A 16754-nucleotide genomic window follows, 5' to 3' on the forward strand; every position below is an offset into this window, starting at 1 on the left:
TTGTTTTGGGGTTTTGTTGTTCTCCCGCCCTGGCGGGGGGTCGGGCTAGAAGATCTTCTAGGTCCCTTCCGACCCTAAATCTATGAAACTATGAAACTTAAAAAAGAGAGAAAAAACAAGTATAAAACTACAAATTTTGGTGGGAGCATTGGGCAGGCACAGAGTGTGATGCTGCACTGAACTTGCTGTTTTTAGGCTGCCTGTGTTTCAAATGGCTGTTCTGTTAGCAGAGAGAGAGTTGGTTGTTGCTGGTCTCACTGAAATGAGAAGCATGCTGTACCTGTGTGCTCTTTCCTGGTTTATAGATGATCTTCAGGTTTGTAGGCTGTCACTCGGGTCCCTGTCACAAGTTACATATGTTAATCTGCTGATTACAGGTAAGGCCATCCACACATGCAAAGTAATCATCATTCAGTTAACTGGTTAATTAGTGTGAAGCAGCCACATGTGCAAAGTCATGATCACTCCATAAAAATGTCCATCCAGCCATAAGAAGAGCCAACTAGCTACACAGCCCCTTAGTGCTGTGTAATTATGCAACAAGTTTATAGCTGGTTTCTGTCTGGTTTTAATTTTCAACATGTGTGTGTGGCACGGCCTCCAGAGTAGCAGAGGGACTCTGTCCACTCATTATCTCCTGCACTAAGCAACCTTTTGCCAGTGGGAGGCTGAATTAATGGAGTCTGGTTTAATGTGGGCTGCTGCCTGTAACCTGGTCACCATCTGCTGCAGCTCCCCTTGCTACCAAGTGTTGCCACCATCCTGGGTTTGTGGGCCAGGTACAGTCTTGTCCAGGGCAGGATCTGGCCCATGGACTGCAGGTGGCCAGTCCCTGACTTGTACCCATGGAGTATGTCAAAGTACAGTGTCTGAGTGAACTGTTCTGCATTACCCGCAAGCCTGACCCTCGGTTTTCATATGCCCTTGCAGGCAGGCCTAGGAGCAGGTACAATTTTCCCGTTGTTAGACATGAGGATCTGCACCTGGTTGAGTAGATTCAGCTGTGGGGCTTTTCATGACTAGCCCTGAGTGATTACTGGTATGGTGCGTCTCTGCTTTCTCTACTCAGTGGTGAGGGTAATGGTGAGCCTGGCAGGCCTGGGCAGAATTTGGCACGTAAGTTGTCTCTGGGTACGGGTGGCTGGAGGGATAGTATTGCTGCACTTCACTAGCAGCAGAGGAGCATTGCCAGATAGTCAGGTGTTTTAGGGAGAGGTGTCATTTTATCATTTTGGCTGGGATAATGTAGTTGGGGCTGGTCCTACTTTTGGACTAGATGCCCTCCTGAGGTCCCTTCCAACCCTGACTTCCTGAGTCTGTGTTGTGTACAGCACTGGCCAGTACCTAGGAGACTAATCCACCAAGCCAAATAACTGAGTGCTTCAATATGCCAAGCTAGCATGGGTGCATCTGGTGGCTTAAGTGTTATCCCCTGTTGTGGGAGATGTTCCAGGGGTCTTGCTGGTAGGGCAGGGAGAAGGTACAGGAGTAGGTGGATTGGTGGCCTGGTTTCATACTAGATAATTCACTGGCTTTGTGGCAAATCTGGTGTTCCTCATTGCAGCCTGACCTGAGGGATGTGGGATTTTTAGATGGGCAGGTGATGTATTGACCACTGCCCTGCTGTACAGAGGAGAAACCTTGAGGTGCCTCTGGGATCCTGGCTGTCCTGGGTGTTGGTGTACAAAAAACTTGGCTTTGAGTCCTTCCTCCCTCACTACCTCTGGCACTAAGGGGCTGTGGTCAGGACAGCACCACCCAGGGGGCTCCATGTCTTCAGTACAAATAACACTGATTAGCCCTTTCAAAAATACCACCACCCCACTCCGCAAATGTCCGGTCATCTCTTTGAGTCTGAAAAACTCTCCTTTCCTCATTATTGACCTCCGCATAGCTTCCCCTTCCACCTTGCAAACAGTCATCTTCATGCCTTCTTCCTCAAAAGTCCTTAGTGTGTTCCCACTTTCCAGGACTCGACTCCAAGGCTCCCATCTCCATGACCGCATCCACCCTATGTGCCTCACATTGGCAACAGCCATCCTTGCTGTATTGACAATCTCCTTAACTGCTCCCCTTGCTGGATGCATCTTTTTGCCCATCTCAAATATGTGATCTCAAGGCTAGGTGCAGACTCTTTATTATGCAGTAGTCTTAGACCAGAGCCCCACTCTTCTAGACACGGTACAGACTCAGATCAAAGCAGCCCCTGCCCCGAATCGCTCACAGTTAATGTGAGAGATGGCAGATGGAGATCAATAGGGATTTTGAGGATAGCAGGACTATACCAGTCAGTGCAGTGTAACGACATTGCCTGATGCAGTGGAGTGGGCTCTGGAGCAAAGGAGAGCTCTGAGGATGGGTTTGACAGGTAGCAGTGTAGCTTTGCAGGTCTTCACCTGATGCACCTGCCAAGCACAAGGGCAACAATATAGGAGGAAGCAGGCCAGGCTCTTTTGCAAGTCTAATGAGAGACATGAGAATCATAGGCTAATCGGAGACTAGAGCAAAGGCCTGAGGAGTGAATTAGAGGTGATAGGTTATGAAGGCCCTCGAATGTGGAGACTAGTGGCTTATACTTACACAGACAAGATGGAGCCAGAACAGAAAACATTAGGACATGCAGATGATCTAGTTGTGGTTGGCCTTGTTTTGAGCAGGGGGTTGGACCAGATGAACTCCCCAGGTCCTTTCCAACCCTCATTTTCTACAACTCTGTATGCAGTGACAAGAGCCTTGAGTTCCAGCCAGGTTTGGGTGGAAGGAAGGGCTGTTTCTTTCGGATCTGATGCAGAAAGAGTTTGTGAGTTTACATAGCCTGGGTGTGAGGATCTTGAGTGTCTAGTCACTTGGGTGCTACCACAGAAACATGATTCTCCATAACCTGCCTTGCCCTTATATGTCTGTGCCACTTCTCAGGACCAAGCAGAAGCTATGACAACAGCCATCATACCAACCAGCCCCCCACCTGCACAAGGGGATGGAAACTTTTATTTCATCCTGACGGATGAGTTCCCGTATGGCAGCAAGCTCTTTCAAGCTGGGCACATGTGCTTCGTCAGCGAGAGAAGTTACATGCACTTTATCTCCATTGAGAGTACTCCCAAGAGTCACCTGAGGGTGACCATGCTGCAGGACAATTCCACAGTCACGGTCAGTGTAGGAGTTCTTCAGCCCCTCAAGGACCAAGAACCTGGCTTCCTCCTGGCCGTTGGCAACCAAAGCGAACGCTTGAACTGTTTCCTGGAGAGGCAGGGCCTCGAAGCAGCTATGAAGGCTAAGCTGGGCCAACAAGTGGTGGTGAATCTTGACCTGCAGCAGTTCCCTGGCATCATCCGCTACATTGGAAAGATTGATCAATCCACTTGGTCCCCTCTGTCTGCCATCTTCTTTGGGGTGGAGTTACAGGTAAGGTACTTAGGAGGAGCTTTTCCCTTGTCCTCCTCTCCAGTTAATGTTATGCCGGGCCAGAATCTCATCCTAACAGAAAGGTTGGCTACAGGCAGTGAACCTGCAGTGCCTTTCCACCCATATATTGTGAGCAGGGATCCTGGTTTTCTCTGATTTTAAAAAACCCAGATCCATGTTTTTCCACAATTTAAAGTGAAATGCCACTATTATATATGGGGGGGTGTATAGGTATCAGCTGATCACAATGTTTAATTGATATATTTACAATATTAAAGCAATTTGGAAGCCTACCAGTGACTTAATCGCTATAATAAAATGAATTTTAAATACCTATATATTTTGGCATTTGACTTTGGTTTTTTATCATAGAAAATCAGAGCTCGCCCCGCAACCTTCTTTTACCAGGATGTGGGTCTAGCTGCAGTTACTCCTCTTTTCTACCCGCAGCCCTCCTGGTGCTCCTTATTCACAACCCTCAGCCTGCCACGCCCTCAGGCCTACCGATGCACTTCACTCCCCAACCCACAGCCGTGCTGGAAGGGGTTGCCAGCTGCCAGGGCTATCCGCAGCACCTGAGCTCTGGCTGCTGTGGCCCATGCGGATCATGGAGCCTGGCTCCCCGTCCCTTGTGGGTGGCATAGCTGGAGTGGAGCCCATGATGTGAGGGAGGGGGAGGAGGAGGAGGGCAGACGCAGGCTTCCTACTGCAGGCTCAGGGCTCCCTGCCCTGCTGCTGTCTCCCCAGGGCCTTTGCAGCTCAGTGGGCCAGATCCAGCGTGTCTGGGCAAAACGGAGTGGACAGGCTTGGTGCCACTGCTGGGAGCCCCACGCTGGCTGCAGTGCCATAGCGAGGTGCCCCTACCTGCCCAGCAGCAGTGGGAGTGGCGGTGTGAAGTTGTGCCTCCTGCTGTGGCACTGAGCCTCCATACCCCACTCTGCCTTGTCCTGCTGGCCCATGGAGGTCCTCCAGGGTGGGGAGCCTTGAGCCCGCAGCAGGGAGCCTGCATCCACCCCTGCCCTGTGCACAAATCTGGGGGGGCATATGCCCCCCAAGCCCCCTCCAGGAGTGCTCTCGGTGGAAGGAAGCTAGCCCCTGCCACCCCCTGGATGAGCCACCTATGACTCCCTTCTGGTCCCTGGCTGCGCCCTGTGGCCACGCATTCCCACCCCAGCCCTGGACCCCAGGCCCCATGCACTGTCCCAGCTGAACAGCGTCCCCAGCCCTGCCCCATTCCCTCCCTCCCTCTCATCCCCCTCCCCCCACAGCTTACCTGGTGGGAACTGCAGGAGCTGCTCTCCATGCTGCTTGGCTGCCACATGCATGTATGCACGTGCACATGCACAATGCACCCTCTTGCAGGCTGAAACTCTGACAGCCTAAAAGGGGATACCCACCATTTCCCTCATTTTTCTCCTTAAGGGTAGAAAACCTGTGCTTTTTCTACAGCAAGCAGAAAGCCCAGATCCCTGATTATAAGAGCCTTTTGTTGAGGAAACCTTAGCTTGTCTTGCCAGCACTATTTCTAGAGGGAACTAGAATTCAGAATTTCTCTGACTGGTGCACGGTTCAGAAAGTAATGTGTTTTTTCTGCTGGTATTCCAGGGTGATGGCGAAAGCAGAGGACGCGTTGACGGCTCCTTTCATGGCGTGAGGTATTTCAAGTGTAAGCAAAACTGTGGGATCTTTCTGCCATTTAACAAAATCAACTTTGTGCCTGGGCCTGACAGCGACCGAGTGAAACAGGAATCGAAACCAGATGCAACTAGAGTTGATCCAGTCAAAGTGGGGGATGCTGTGGGCTTCTACCTGGATGAGATCTTGACAAAAGGATTAGCAGTGGGAGTGTACAAGGAAGGAGACCGGTGGTTTGTGAGGGTTTGTTCGGTAAGCTTCATTTGTTCTTGTCATCCTTGTAGCCAATGTGTTTAGTGACTTATAAATGTGTTTGACCAGTCCTGGGCATACTGTCCAGTTGTGGAGTGGGGTGTGAATGCTGTGGGTCTGGATAAAGCAGGGGTGGGCAAAATGTGGGCCAGATGCGGCTCGCCAGGCCATTCTATCCAGCCCGTGGGGCCCCTAAAAAATTTAGCAAGTTAATATTTATCTGTCCCTGGCTGCCTGTCATGCAACCCTCAATGGCTTGCCAAAACTCAGTAAGCAGCCCTCTGCCTGAAATAAGTGCCCGTCCCTGGGATAAAGCCAGCCTGTTCAGTTAGTGGCTTTCCTCCTGGATCCCTGTCCCCAACAAATCACTCAAACTGGTAAAATCCTCTGTGGAATGTTTTGCTTTAGGAAGAAGAAGGAACAACAGATAGTTTTCGGGACATCCCCATGGACTCTGTTGTGAAGGAAGGCTTGCTATCTCCAGGTAAATCCATACACAGCTGCATTTGCCCAGCACATGCAGAACCCTGGGAAGCTGGATGTGCTGCTGTTTTTTTCCTTTGTGTTTCCAATGTCTGCAGCATGGCTGATGACCCTCAAACGCATCAGGTTTTGTTAATTTTTTTAAAGAGGATGTAGGGTAAATGTACCATAAAGTGTTTGAAGGTCTGGGAGAGAAAAGGTCTTGCGTGGAGAGCCTGAAGAGCTTAATCTATTTAGCTAATCGTGAAAGATTAAGAGTTAACCTGATTACAGAGTATAAGTAATAGCAGTTACTAAAAGGGTCTTTAATTTAGCAGAGAGAGGCAGGATGACAAGTTGGAAGCTGGTACCAGACTAATTACATTTAAAAGGAAGGCATAAATATCTAACGGGGAGTGATTAACCAGTGAAGCAAATTAAGAAGCAAGTGGTAGATTCTCCATCTCGGTGTCTTCAAACCAGGACCAGATGCCTTCTGGATCATATGCTTTGGCTAAGCATGAGTTATTGGGCACAGTACAGGGTAACTGGGTGAGGTTCTGCAATCTGTCATACTCAGCTGGTCAGACCAGGCTAGCTAATCCAGTTTTCTGGCATTACCATCTATGAAATGCAGTAGATTTAGGTTGTTTCCTTGACCTTTTTTTCCTTTTATGTAAATCAGTGGACTAAGTTAATAAGCAGAACAGAAGAAAAATATAGGCCAGAAGTGGGTAGTGCAATTCCTGATCATAATGTGATACTGCGCTAGGAATTGCTCCCTCCAGTTTTTTGTCCGCTCTTGCAGACATGCTAGTCAATAAACAGAAAATTGTGGCAACGGCTGTTCAATCGCATCTTCTGTCCCCGGTCCCCTTGTACCTCATGGCATGTATGCATGTGATTAACAAAGAAAATTCTACACTTCACAAATCAGTTCTTTTTCTCCTAGACCTCCTGCTGAGTGGATGGTCTGATGTGACCATTAATGAGAGGTAACATATCTAAATGTACCTCCAAAAGCAAGATGTGCTTCTTCAAGTAAAACAGCAAAAAAGCCATGCGTAATCCGATGACAAACTTCATCATCTTAAGCATCCTGATAAATCATCTGTTGCGAGTGGAAATTTCTTTCCATGCACTCTTCAGTCTTCTTGTTTTTTGTGGAACCACTCTTAAGCTTTCTTCTAGTTTTGGCTTGTGCAGTGAACTGAAGTATGCCAAAAGTTGTCACTCTGAAGTGTGGGAGTATCTTCTTTTTTGCTCAGGTGGTCAGAGGCTGCGGTCACTTCTGGTGTACAGGCTGCCGGGGGCCTCCGTGTGCTGTAAGGTTGATGCTAGCAAGCAGCCTTCCAGCTTCCAGACATGACTCGGAATGACTCAAATTGGGGTTTGGTGGGAAAGCTTGGCAAGGTCTGTTATCACTTGGCCAGTGCACCAGCTGCTCTGTTTTTAACCATCTGCTGCACTTAGCCACACAGGAATTCAGTTAGTTTACACTCCCCAAAGTCCCTACACAAGTCTCACAGCCCCTGTATTTATACCTAAAATGCCCTCATTTCAGAGTGGTGTTTATCTGTCTTCCTGTCAAGATGTTCCTTTCTACTGGTCTCTTGTCTAGCTTGCATGCCTGCATCTTCAGTTCTCTTTATTACTGCCTTGTTAGTGGGTTCTTACCTTTTGATGTTACTTCTTGAGTTATTTAGCTACTGCTTTTTCTCCTCCTTTTGAATCTTCTTCACTTGTCAATATGTGTTAATTTTATGACGTTTCTCGTCAGGTTTTTCAGTGATCATGAGGCTTGTTCTTTCCAAGCTCCTTTCTGGTGCCTTTAGCATAACTACGGCTTAGCATAACTGGAACTCCCTCACAAGTAACCAGGTGAACTTAATTGACTAGGTAGAAGAAAAACAGTTGTTGAGAGAACCTGCTCAGATAACCCATATGGGATAAAGGGGAATCTACAGTAATCCACACTTGGTGGAGTGCTTTGGGCAGGAGTTGAAATGTCTCCGCTTGGACACGTTTTTTTCTTCTAGGAGTGATAAGATTTGCAGCAAGCTACTTTGTGACAAGGCTGATCTTTTATGTACAGGTGAAAATTCCCCCCTTCCACTTCCTGCTCAGAGGCGTGTCCCTCCACTCATTTTCCGTGTTCAGATCTATCTTGCATGTTACTTAAATAGAAATGTTTTCATCTGCACATCTCAAAAGCAGTGTATAAAGGTGAGTGAGTGTTATCCCTTCCCCAGGTGGGGTTGCAGCTGTGAAGAAGTCGTGACTGGTCTGAAGTCTAACATTTAGCCAGTGGGAGAACTGGGATTCTGATTTTCAGTCCTTTCATTCCTGCAACTGGAGCATGACCAATGGGATGGAGACAAAGGTGGCTTGAAGCCGTCTGTGTTCCCCATGTGCTGTGGCTCCACGCAGTTTGCCAGCCTTCTAGTGTGAGTTAGGTCAGACTGGGGGGACTCCAGTTAAGGCCTTGTTTCAGATCCAACCCCCTGTGTCCTGAGAAGCAGAGGCCAGTGCAGTGTACTGTACTCCAACATGTCCCTTGTTCACTCTACACAGTAAAGATGACAAGCAGTGTAGACAGAAATTTTTCTTTGAACTCTGCACCAAACCCTTTACTCATTTCTGCCTCGAAATCTAGCAGCAGAGAGCAGGCGAGGCAGAAATGAGTAAAGCGTTTGGTGCAGAGTTCAAAGGAAATAAAACATAGAAGGGACTTGGTTTCACTGAGGATCATACCTGTATGTCTTGACCACCACCTGATAGTCATTCCATTAGCTGGCATGGAAATCCTAGGCAATATTGTTTGGCAGCAGTGTTTTTTCAAATAATGTTTGGGAATTGGAGCTGTCTGCTGGCAATTATGCGTTATGAAGGTTGACTTGCTACACCACATTCTTCACCTTGTTGTGTATTTTCAGCATTTGAGCCAGTTGGGGACCCAGGATTCCAGAAACAGTTGATGCGGGAAAGAAGCCAGAATGGAAATGAGTGGGAAAGCGGGCATCCTTCCTTGGGTGTGAACTCACTGGTACAGCTCTCCTTAGACAAGGGGAACCAAGTCTCTGGAACCATCCGCTGGGTGGGGAATCTGCCCAGAACTACCCACAAAATGGCAGGAGTTGAACTGGTAAGTAGCAGGGTAAAAGTTCTGTTGCTGAGGGCATGAGATTGTGACTTGCAGGTCTGAGGGTGGGTGGGGGCTTTTGCCTTTTTTTGGCTCTTTGAAGCACCTCAGTTTTAGACCTTGCATCTCACAGTAAGACCTAGATTGGGCCTTTTATACATCATGCGATATAATGAACAATCCAGCCAAGTGCACCTGACCTATCGCACTTGGATCATGGGTGGGATAATAGAGGTAGGGTTATGTACAACACCCTTTGTGTAAGGCAAGTAGTATATTGGTTAGTTTGGAACTAGCAGCCAGGATTCCTAAGTCCTATTCCTGTCCTTCTTCCTGACTTGCTGTGAAATCAGTGGAGGGTAGGACTAGGATTCAGAGAGAACTGGACAAATTGGAAAGTTGGAGCAAAAGAAATTTCACGAGGTTCACAAGGACAAGTTCGAAGTCGTGCACTTAGTTTCATAGTTTCTAGGGTCGGAAGGGACCTGAGCAGATCATCTAGTCCGACCCCCTGCCATGGCAGGAAAGAGTACTGGGGTCAAACGACCCCAGCAAGGTGTTCATCTAGCCTCCTCTTAAAGACCCCCAGGGTAGGAGCCAGCACCACTTCTCTTGGAAGTTGGTTCCAGATCCTAGCCACCCTGACCGTGAAGTTGCGCCTCCTGGTATCTAGCCTAAATCTACCCTCTGCCAGCTTGTGACCGCTATTCCTGGTCACTCCTGGCAGTGCTCGGGGGAACAGGGACTTCCCCAGTGCCTGCTGGTCCCCTCTGACTAGTTTGTAACAGGCCACTAGATCCCCCCTCAGCCTTCTCTTTTGGAGGCTGAACAGGTTCAGGTCCCATAGCCTCTCCTCATAGGGCCTGCCCTGCTGTCCCCTGATCATGCGAGTGGCCCTCCTCTGGACCCTCTCCATGCTGTCCACATCCCTCTTGAAGTGCGGTGCCCAGAACTGGACGCAGTACCCCAGCTGCGGCCTGACCAGTGCCGCACAGAGGGGGAGGATCACCTCCTTGGACCTGCTTGAGATGCATCTGTGGATGCATGACAGGGTGCAGTTGGCCTTCCTGACCGCATCCCCACACTGCCGGCCCATGTTCATCTTGGCATCAATGATAACTCCACGATCCTTTTCCGCCTCTGTACTGACAAGAATGGAGTTCCCCAGCCTGTAGGTATGGTGCCAGTTGCTGGCCCGGGCAGCCCTCCGTGAGCGAATGTCAACCCAGAGCTCCGCAGGGGGCCTCCTTAGGAGGGAGCACCAGTACAGGCTGGGGATCAACTGGCTGGGTAGTGGCTGTGCAGAAAAGGACCTGGGGGGACAGGGGACAAGAAGCTGCATATGAGCCAGCAGTGTGTCCTTGGTGCTAAGAAGGCTAATGGCATCCTGGGCTGCATTGGTAGGAGCGCTGCCAGCTAATCGAGGGCAGTGATTCTTCCCCTCTCTTCATGACTGGGGAGGCCACATCTGGAGTCCTGTGTCCAGCTGTGGACCCCCACTACAGACAGGATGTGGACACATTAGAGAGAGTCCAGTGGAGGGCAATGAAATGGTTGTGGGCCTGGGGGACAGGACTGGTGAGGAGAGGATGAGGAACTGGGCTGATTGAGTCTGGAGTAGAGAAGACCGAGGGGGATTGAATAGCAGCCTTCAACTCCCTGCAGGGGGGCTGCAAAGAGGATGGAGCTGGACTGTCCTTAGTGGGGGCAGACGACAGGACAAGGAGCAATGGGCTCCTTGAACTACCCACAAAATGGCAGGAGTTGAACTGGTAAGTAGCAGGGTAAAAGGGAGCAGCAAGGGAGGCTTCAGTTAGATATTAGGAAAAACTCTCACTATGGGGGTAGTAAGGCACTGGAACAGGTTACTTAGCGGTGGTGGACTCTCCATCCTTAGAGGATTTTGAGACCCAGGTAGACAAAGCCTTGGCTGGGATGATGTAGTTGGGGCTGGTCCTGCTTGGAGCAGGGAGTTGGACTAGATGTGACCTCCTGAGTCCCTTCACACCCTCATTTTCTATGAATCCTAAGCAAGTTTTTTCTCTCTTCCTTCATTTCTGCATGTGTAAGTTGGGATAATTCTTCTCTGCCAGCACAGATGTGATAAAGCTTCGTTACCTGTTTGCAAAATGCTTTGGGATCCTTTTAGAATTGGTTTTACCATCCCTGGGACTTGGATTTGAGAAGTTCATTCATGACATTGCCTGCCACTGCAGGCATGTTTTGAGGGAGGACGGAATTGTTGACACCCTGCCCCTCTCCCTCTCTCTCCCCCTCTCCCCCTCCTTGAAATCCCTCACTGCTCTAGCACAGTGCCAGGAAGCCTTAACCTGGATTGCTCACTGCTTGGTTTCCACCCTCCTCACAGGATGAAGACAAAGGGATCACAGATGGTGAATGGCAGGGGGTGCGCTACTTTCAGTGCCCCTCAAAGCGCGGCATCTTTGTGAAGCTACAGTCATGCCAGCCTGACATGCGCTTCCAGTGTTCAAGCAGTACCAGCCTGGATTCCAGCAGCTTCAGTAAGTTCCCTTCAGAGTGGCTGGGTCAGACCAGGAGAAGGGGGTACAGCTGGTGGCTCTGGCTGGCATGAACTGTTGGGTGGGGGGATTGAAGCCTTCTGCAGGGGCTACATGGTCCTCTTCCTTGCATCCTTTGAGCGTATTTTAACAAACTACTTCTTGTCCTCACTGGGGCAAGATATTGATGGTTCCTCATCCCCTGCTTTGCCTGTAGTCCTTTTAAGGGATGTTTTGGGCATTATGCCTGGTAGTTGTGCAAGAAGGTTGTTCCTGAAGTGTTTAACACTTCTAGGATGGTTCAGTCTGGAATGATTCTGCCTAGAACAGGGTTGGACTCTGGCAGCATAGATACTAAACGCATTTATAGCCTTGCACCTATTCAGACAGATCTTTTTCCCCTGCCCCCCTTCCTTACAACTTCCAGCATTCAGAGGCCAAAGAAGTCCTAATTTTGAGGTAGCACCCTTAACCATTATGTTTCTTACCCACTGATGTAGCTGTCCTCCGTGAATTTGTTCAATCCCCTTTTCTGAAGCTGGTTATCTTGGGACCTAGATACTTGTCACAGCCTGTGATCCCACTGTGCTAGTTGCTATACAAACCCAGAATGAAAGCTGGTCCATTCCCCCAAGGGACTATAATCTCAAAGACACCATGTGGTTACAAATAGGGTGCCACAATGCAAGCAGCTTAAGTGCTGAGATTTTTGTAGGCATCACGGCAAAGAGTTTTAAGAAGGGATTTGAGCTTTGCACATATTTGGAGGAGCTTCTCTGGGGCATGGGGGTAGTATAAGAGAAAGCATGAAGTGGGTGATGAAGGCTAGTGGCATGGGACAATGCAAAACAGGAGTTAGCATCCTGGCAACAAATGCAGTATGATAAGCAAGGAAAAGATAAGCCATGAAGACTCTGAATATGGAGACAGTAGTATGTTTGTGAGAAAGGGGAAGTCAGTGCAGGAAGGCACAGAGTGGCATGACGAGGGCAAAGCAAGCGTCTAGAAGAGCAGTGTTGGCAGCAGTGCAAACTGGATCTGAACACTGCAAAATTGTGTTCATCAAGGCCAGAAGAAAGGATGTTGCAGTAACATAGATGCTGAGTGAGGGCAGCCCAGGTGTGAGTGGTAGCTCTGCGGATGGACTAGAAAAGACTATCTTAGAGATCTTCAAGAGAGAGAATCTGCAAGACTTGGACATCGTCAGCCCATAAGGAGGATCAGTGTCAAAAGTTACAGCCAAGTTATGGACTGTAGTGATAGGCAGGATAGTGACGGGGAAATGAGGTAGCAGGGAGAGCCTGAATGAGAGAGAAAAGCACTATGCTCAACCCTGTTGAGCTTGAGCTGATGGCCAGGCATCTGCAGGGAGGTGTCAAGAGATGAGCTGAGGTTTTAGCTTTGTCAGAGAGACAGGTCTGGACAGAGAAATAGGCCTGTGAGTTGCCTGCAGAGAGATGACCACTGAATGTGTATTCCTGGCTGAAATTGCCTGGAGATAAGGGGCTGAAGAAGGGGACCAAGGAAAGGACCTTCTTGGAGCCCCTGTGGCAAAGCTGGGAGGGATAAAGATGATCATCTGATTAGAGAGGTAGAAGGAGAATCAAGAGTGAAAGCCAAGCCAAGGCAGGACGGGAGTACGGGCTCTCTTCTTCCATCTCCCCCTCTTCCAATGCTCTCCCATTCTGTCCTTTTCAAGCTGTTGTCTAGTACTTGGAGCAGGGTGCTGGGAGTCGGGACTCCTGGGTTCTGGTCTGACACTTGGCACTGACTTGCTGTGACAGTGGGCAGATCGCTTAAATTCTCTGCTGTCCAACTTCTGGCATTGAAGTGGGCATAATACTAAGTTCACAGGGACATTGCCAGGCTTAGCCATTCTGTCAGGCATTGCAGATCCTCTTGTGAAAGGATCACTGCGGTTTTAGTAGTCCCTGCCACCTGCACCATGGTCTGGATCCTCCACTCAGTGGCTAGCTGGAGTGCTAGGATGGCCAAAATGCAGCTGAACGGAGCAGCAGCAGCCCTTCAGAGTAACTGTACTAAACCCTTGGTATTTCCCTTGTGCCCTTGGAGGTATAGGAGCCTTACAGGGCAGTTGAGATCAGTCTTGATCCAGATGTGTAGCCCTCCATGTCTCCTCTGGCAGTGTTAGGCCAGCCAATTTCTACCCAATTCAAGATGGCAGCAGTGCGATGAACAGGCCTTAGTATGGTCAGTCTAGACTCCCACCCCTTTCCCTGAGAGAGAGACTATAGAGAAGCACAGCACTTCTCTAGAAATACTGTCTCAAGCTTACATATAGCACAAAGCCAGCTTCTGGTGTAGTTGGCTCAACCTCATGTAGGAGGCGAAGTGTAGCAGTGGCTCTTTGGGAATCTGCAGTGGTTGAAAAGGGTAGCGACTGCATCGGTGATCAACCTTGGCATGAACTTTTGCAAGCTGAGACACTTCTGAGGAAGACAACGGTGGGTTAAGGTGCTAGATGGAGCGAGTCCCTATCCCATCTAAAAACTGTACAGGACAGAGGGGGCTGTAATGAGAACCCTTGAGCTCTGCAATAAATTCTTATGTAGAGTTTAGATGATGTTTGTATGGGATGGTCTGAATAGAAATGGTCCTGCCTCAGGCAGGGGGTTGGACTAGATGACTGCTGGAAGTCCCTTCCAGCCCAGCTTCTCTCAGATGATAAAAATAGTCACTTCTGTTTGTTTTTGTTGCAGATGAGCTGGATAGTCCACAGGTTCTGGATAGTTGTCCTCCTCTCAGGGACCATGAAGCTGTGCGTGTCTTAAAAGGGCAGATGAGAGGAATTCAGGGGCACTGCAATTCCTGCTACATGGATGTAGCTCTTTTCAGGTCAGAGGTTCCACTTTGACACTTTCGGGTCAGTGATAGCCTTGATTGAACAGCAGTGTCCCAACCGAGTGCCAGTCAAGACAGCTTATCCCAGAGCACAAGGCAAGCACATTGCACAGAGTAGACTAGAATGCAGTGGGCGCATCTACATGAGTGGTTTACTGTAGGGCTGACAAATTAGCTCCTCCGTAAAGTCTCCACTTCTACACATGCAGCCCTGTTAGGCCTTAGTAAACTAATAAATGCTGCTGTAGGATAGTACTTGTAAACTTGATAGTACTGTCTTGAGTCAGCCTAACTTCCTGCGCCACAGCGCACATATAGATGCTGATGGGACTGGCTGGGGCACGAGGGTGCATCAGTGCAGGAGCTGCCTGTTGGCCACCCCTTCCGCAGCACGGTGAGCTGGGCTGAAGCAGCCCTGGGCTGGCAGGCTGACCCCCCAGGTCCCCTGCCAACTGGGGCTTCTCCGACCTGGCATGACATACTGCAGTCGTGCGTTTAAATGCAGCATGTGGGAGTAATTAACTCTGGCACAAACTGCACCGGGGTTTATTCGGGAAAATTTAATTTCACATGTAGACATGCCCAGTTCTTTAATCTAGAGATGTCCATGGACCCTGGCACCTGTGCCATGGGATCTCCTTTAAAATATGACAGAGAAAATTCTCCCGGGCTGCAAAGATCCTGTCATTTGCATGTAATGAAACATCAGAGTTTGCCCTACTGGCTTACACTTTTAAAGTCTAGAGTGACATCTTGAATAGTGGTCAGAAACAGATCCTTCAGGGAAACCTTCAGCAATGCCACTAGTTGATTGTGGAGGAAAATACCCCACAGTGACCCCTTCTATCCCCACCCCCATGGCAGGCTATGAGACTTACTGCTGGGACATGAGAATTGATTCCCTTCCTTTTGCTTTCCCTAGCTGCAATCACTGCTTATAAATTAGTCTTGCTGCAATATTTCACTCGGATCTCTTCATCCTGCCTCTGTTCCTGGATTTCCTTCACTTGCATTTCTGTATCTTTATGCAACAAAAGTTGCTGACTTACTCCCAAGACTCTGCTGTTTGAGGTGGTGTTGCTGCAAACCCAGTTACTTACCAGGCATTGTGTCACCATAGCCTCTTCTCATGCACCTCTGTGCTGGATTCCATGCTCTTCAAGCCTCCCCCCATATCTGACAGGAACGTTCAGAAGATCCTTCGGGATGAAATCGTGACCCCCCTCCGACGGTGAGTGCGGCATGTGGGAGTGCTGGAGGCAGTGGGTTTTTACTGTAATCTCCATGCACAGAGTTCATCTCCTGCCTTTCTCTCCTTTCCAGGAACGGTTTTGTTACTGCTCAGAGTGTGATGCACCTGAGGCAGCAGCTTACAGAAAAGGGCCAGTGTTCAAGCTTTACCACTTCTGAGAAAGGTAATGGACTCTCCGGAGAATTCCTGCATCTGCTTCTCCCAGTCACGGACTTAACTTTAGGCCTGTCTCAGAATGCTTTAAATAGAATCACAGAAAGTTAGGGCTGGAAGGGACCTCAGGAGGTCACATCTTGCCCAACACCCAGCTCAAAGCAGGACCAGCCCCAACTACATCATCCCAGCCAGAGCTTTGTCGAGCCGGGCCTTAAATCTCCAAGGATGAAGAGTACACGACCTCTGTAGGTAACCTGTTCCAGTGCTTCACCACCCTCCTCAGGAGAGAGTCTTTCCTAATATCCAACCTCAACTTCCCTTGCTTCAACTTGTGCCCATTGCTCCTTGTCCTGTCACCTTCCCCCACTAAGACCAGTCCAGCTCCATCCTCTTTGCAGCCCCCCTGCAGGGAGGTGAAGGCTGCTATTCAGTCCCCCTCGGTCTTCTCTTCTGCAGACTAAATCAGCCCAGTTCCCTCAGCCGTTCCTCAAGTCATGTCCCCCAGTCCCCCAACCATTTTCATTGCCTTCAAAGCGGTTAGTACCTGAGGGATTTCTCTGACTTTGTAGCTTAAGTTGGACCCTAAGCATGATGGAAAGATAGGGATGCTGAGTCTCCTGACGCTGGCCTGTTGCTTAGAAGAAACCCCATCTTCTCAGAACATAGCCCAGGGAGGAGGTCTCTGTCTTGCCTATTAGCTGGTGCTTACAGTGTGGTGTTAAGCCCTGCTCCTCCGACTAGGGTTGTCAATGCCACCATGTTTGCCAGGTTCCATTTGGCATCAATACCATTTTACTGAGAGCAGTTTCTCTGCAGATTCAGTTGGATGTGACAGGTTTTTCCACCTGTGACATTTGCTATGCACATTTATACAGTTACCTTGTTCCCAGCCAGGGTATCTGCTCCAGTGAAAGGTGCTTGTGCATTTCATAGATTTCATAGACATTCGGGCTGGAAGGGACTGTGGCGGGTGCAGAGATCCCCCCTCAGGAACACAGCTGGGTATTTGTATCCCTCCGCTGTTTCCACCACGTGAGGCGGGCCAGTAGGGGGTGCTCCTGCGTTGAGC

The 16754-nt window shown here is 49.3% G+C and overlaps 1 protein-coding gene across 1 annotated transcript in view; it reads left to right on the forward strand.

Moving 5' to 3' along the window:
- Window positions 1–2902: 2902 nt before the first annotated feature.
- The window catches only part of LOC109305249 (ubiquitin carboxyl-terminal hydrolase CYLD-like), a 20260-nt gene continuing 6408 nt past the window's right edge, over window positions 2903–16754 (forward strand). The window contains exons 1-8 of the mRNA XM_019528259.1: window positions 2903–3405; window positions 5011–5292; window positions 5701–5776; window positions 8691–8899; window positions 11265–11418; window positions 14136–14271; window positions 15398–15508; window positions 15601–15692. Of these exons, the coding sequence (XP_019383804.1) occupies window positions 2932–3405; window positions 5011–5292; window positions 5701–5776; window positions 8691–8899; window positions 11265–11418; window positions 14136–14271; window positions 15398–15508; window positions 15601–15692 (1534 nt within the window). The 5' untranslated portion in view covers window positions 2903–2931. The remainder of the gene's footprint in view (window positions 3406–5010; window positions 5293–5700; window positions 5777–8690; window positions 8900–11264; window positions 11419–14135; window positions 14272–15397; window positions 15509–15600; window positions 15693–16754) is intronic.

The sequence above is a fragment of the Gavialis gangeticus genome, unplaced genomic scaffold (genome assembly GCF_001723915.1).
Source record: "Gavialis gangeticus isolate Ggan-Ray unplaced genomic scaffold, GavGan_comp1, whole genome shotgun sequence".
Lineage (NCBI taxonomy): Eukaryota > Metazoa > Chordata > Crocodylia > Gavialidae > Gavialis > Gavialis gangeticus.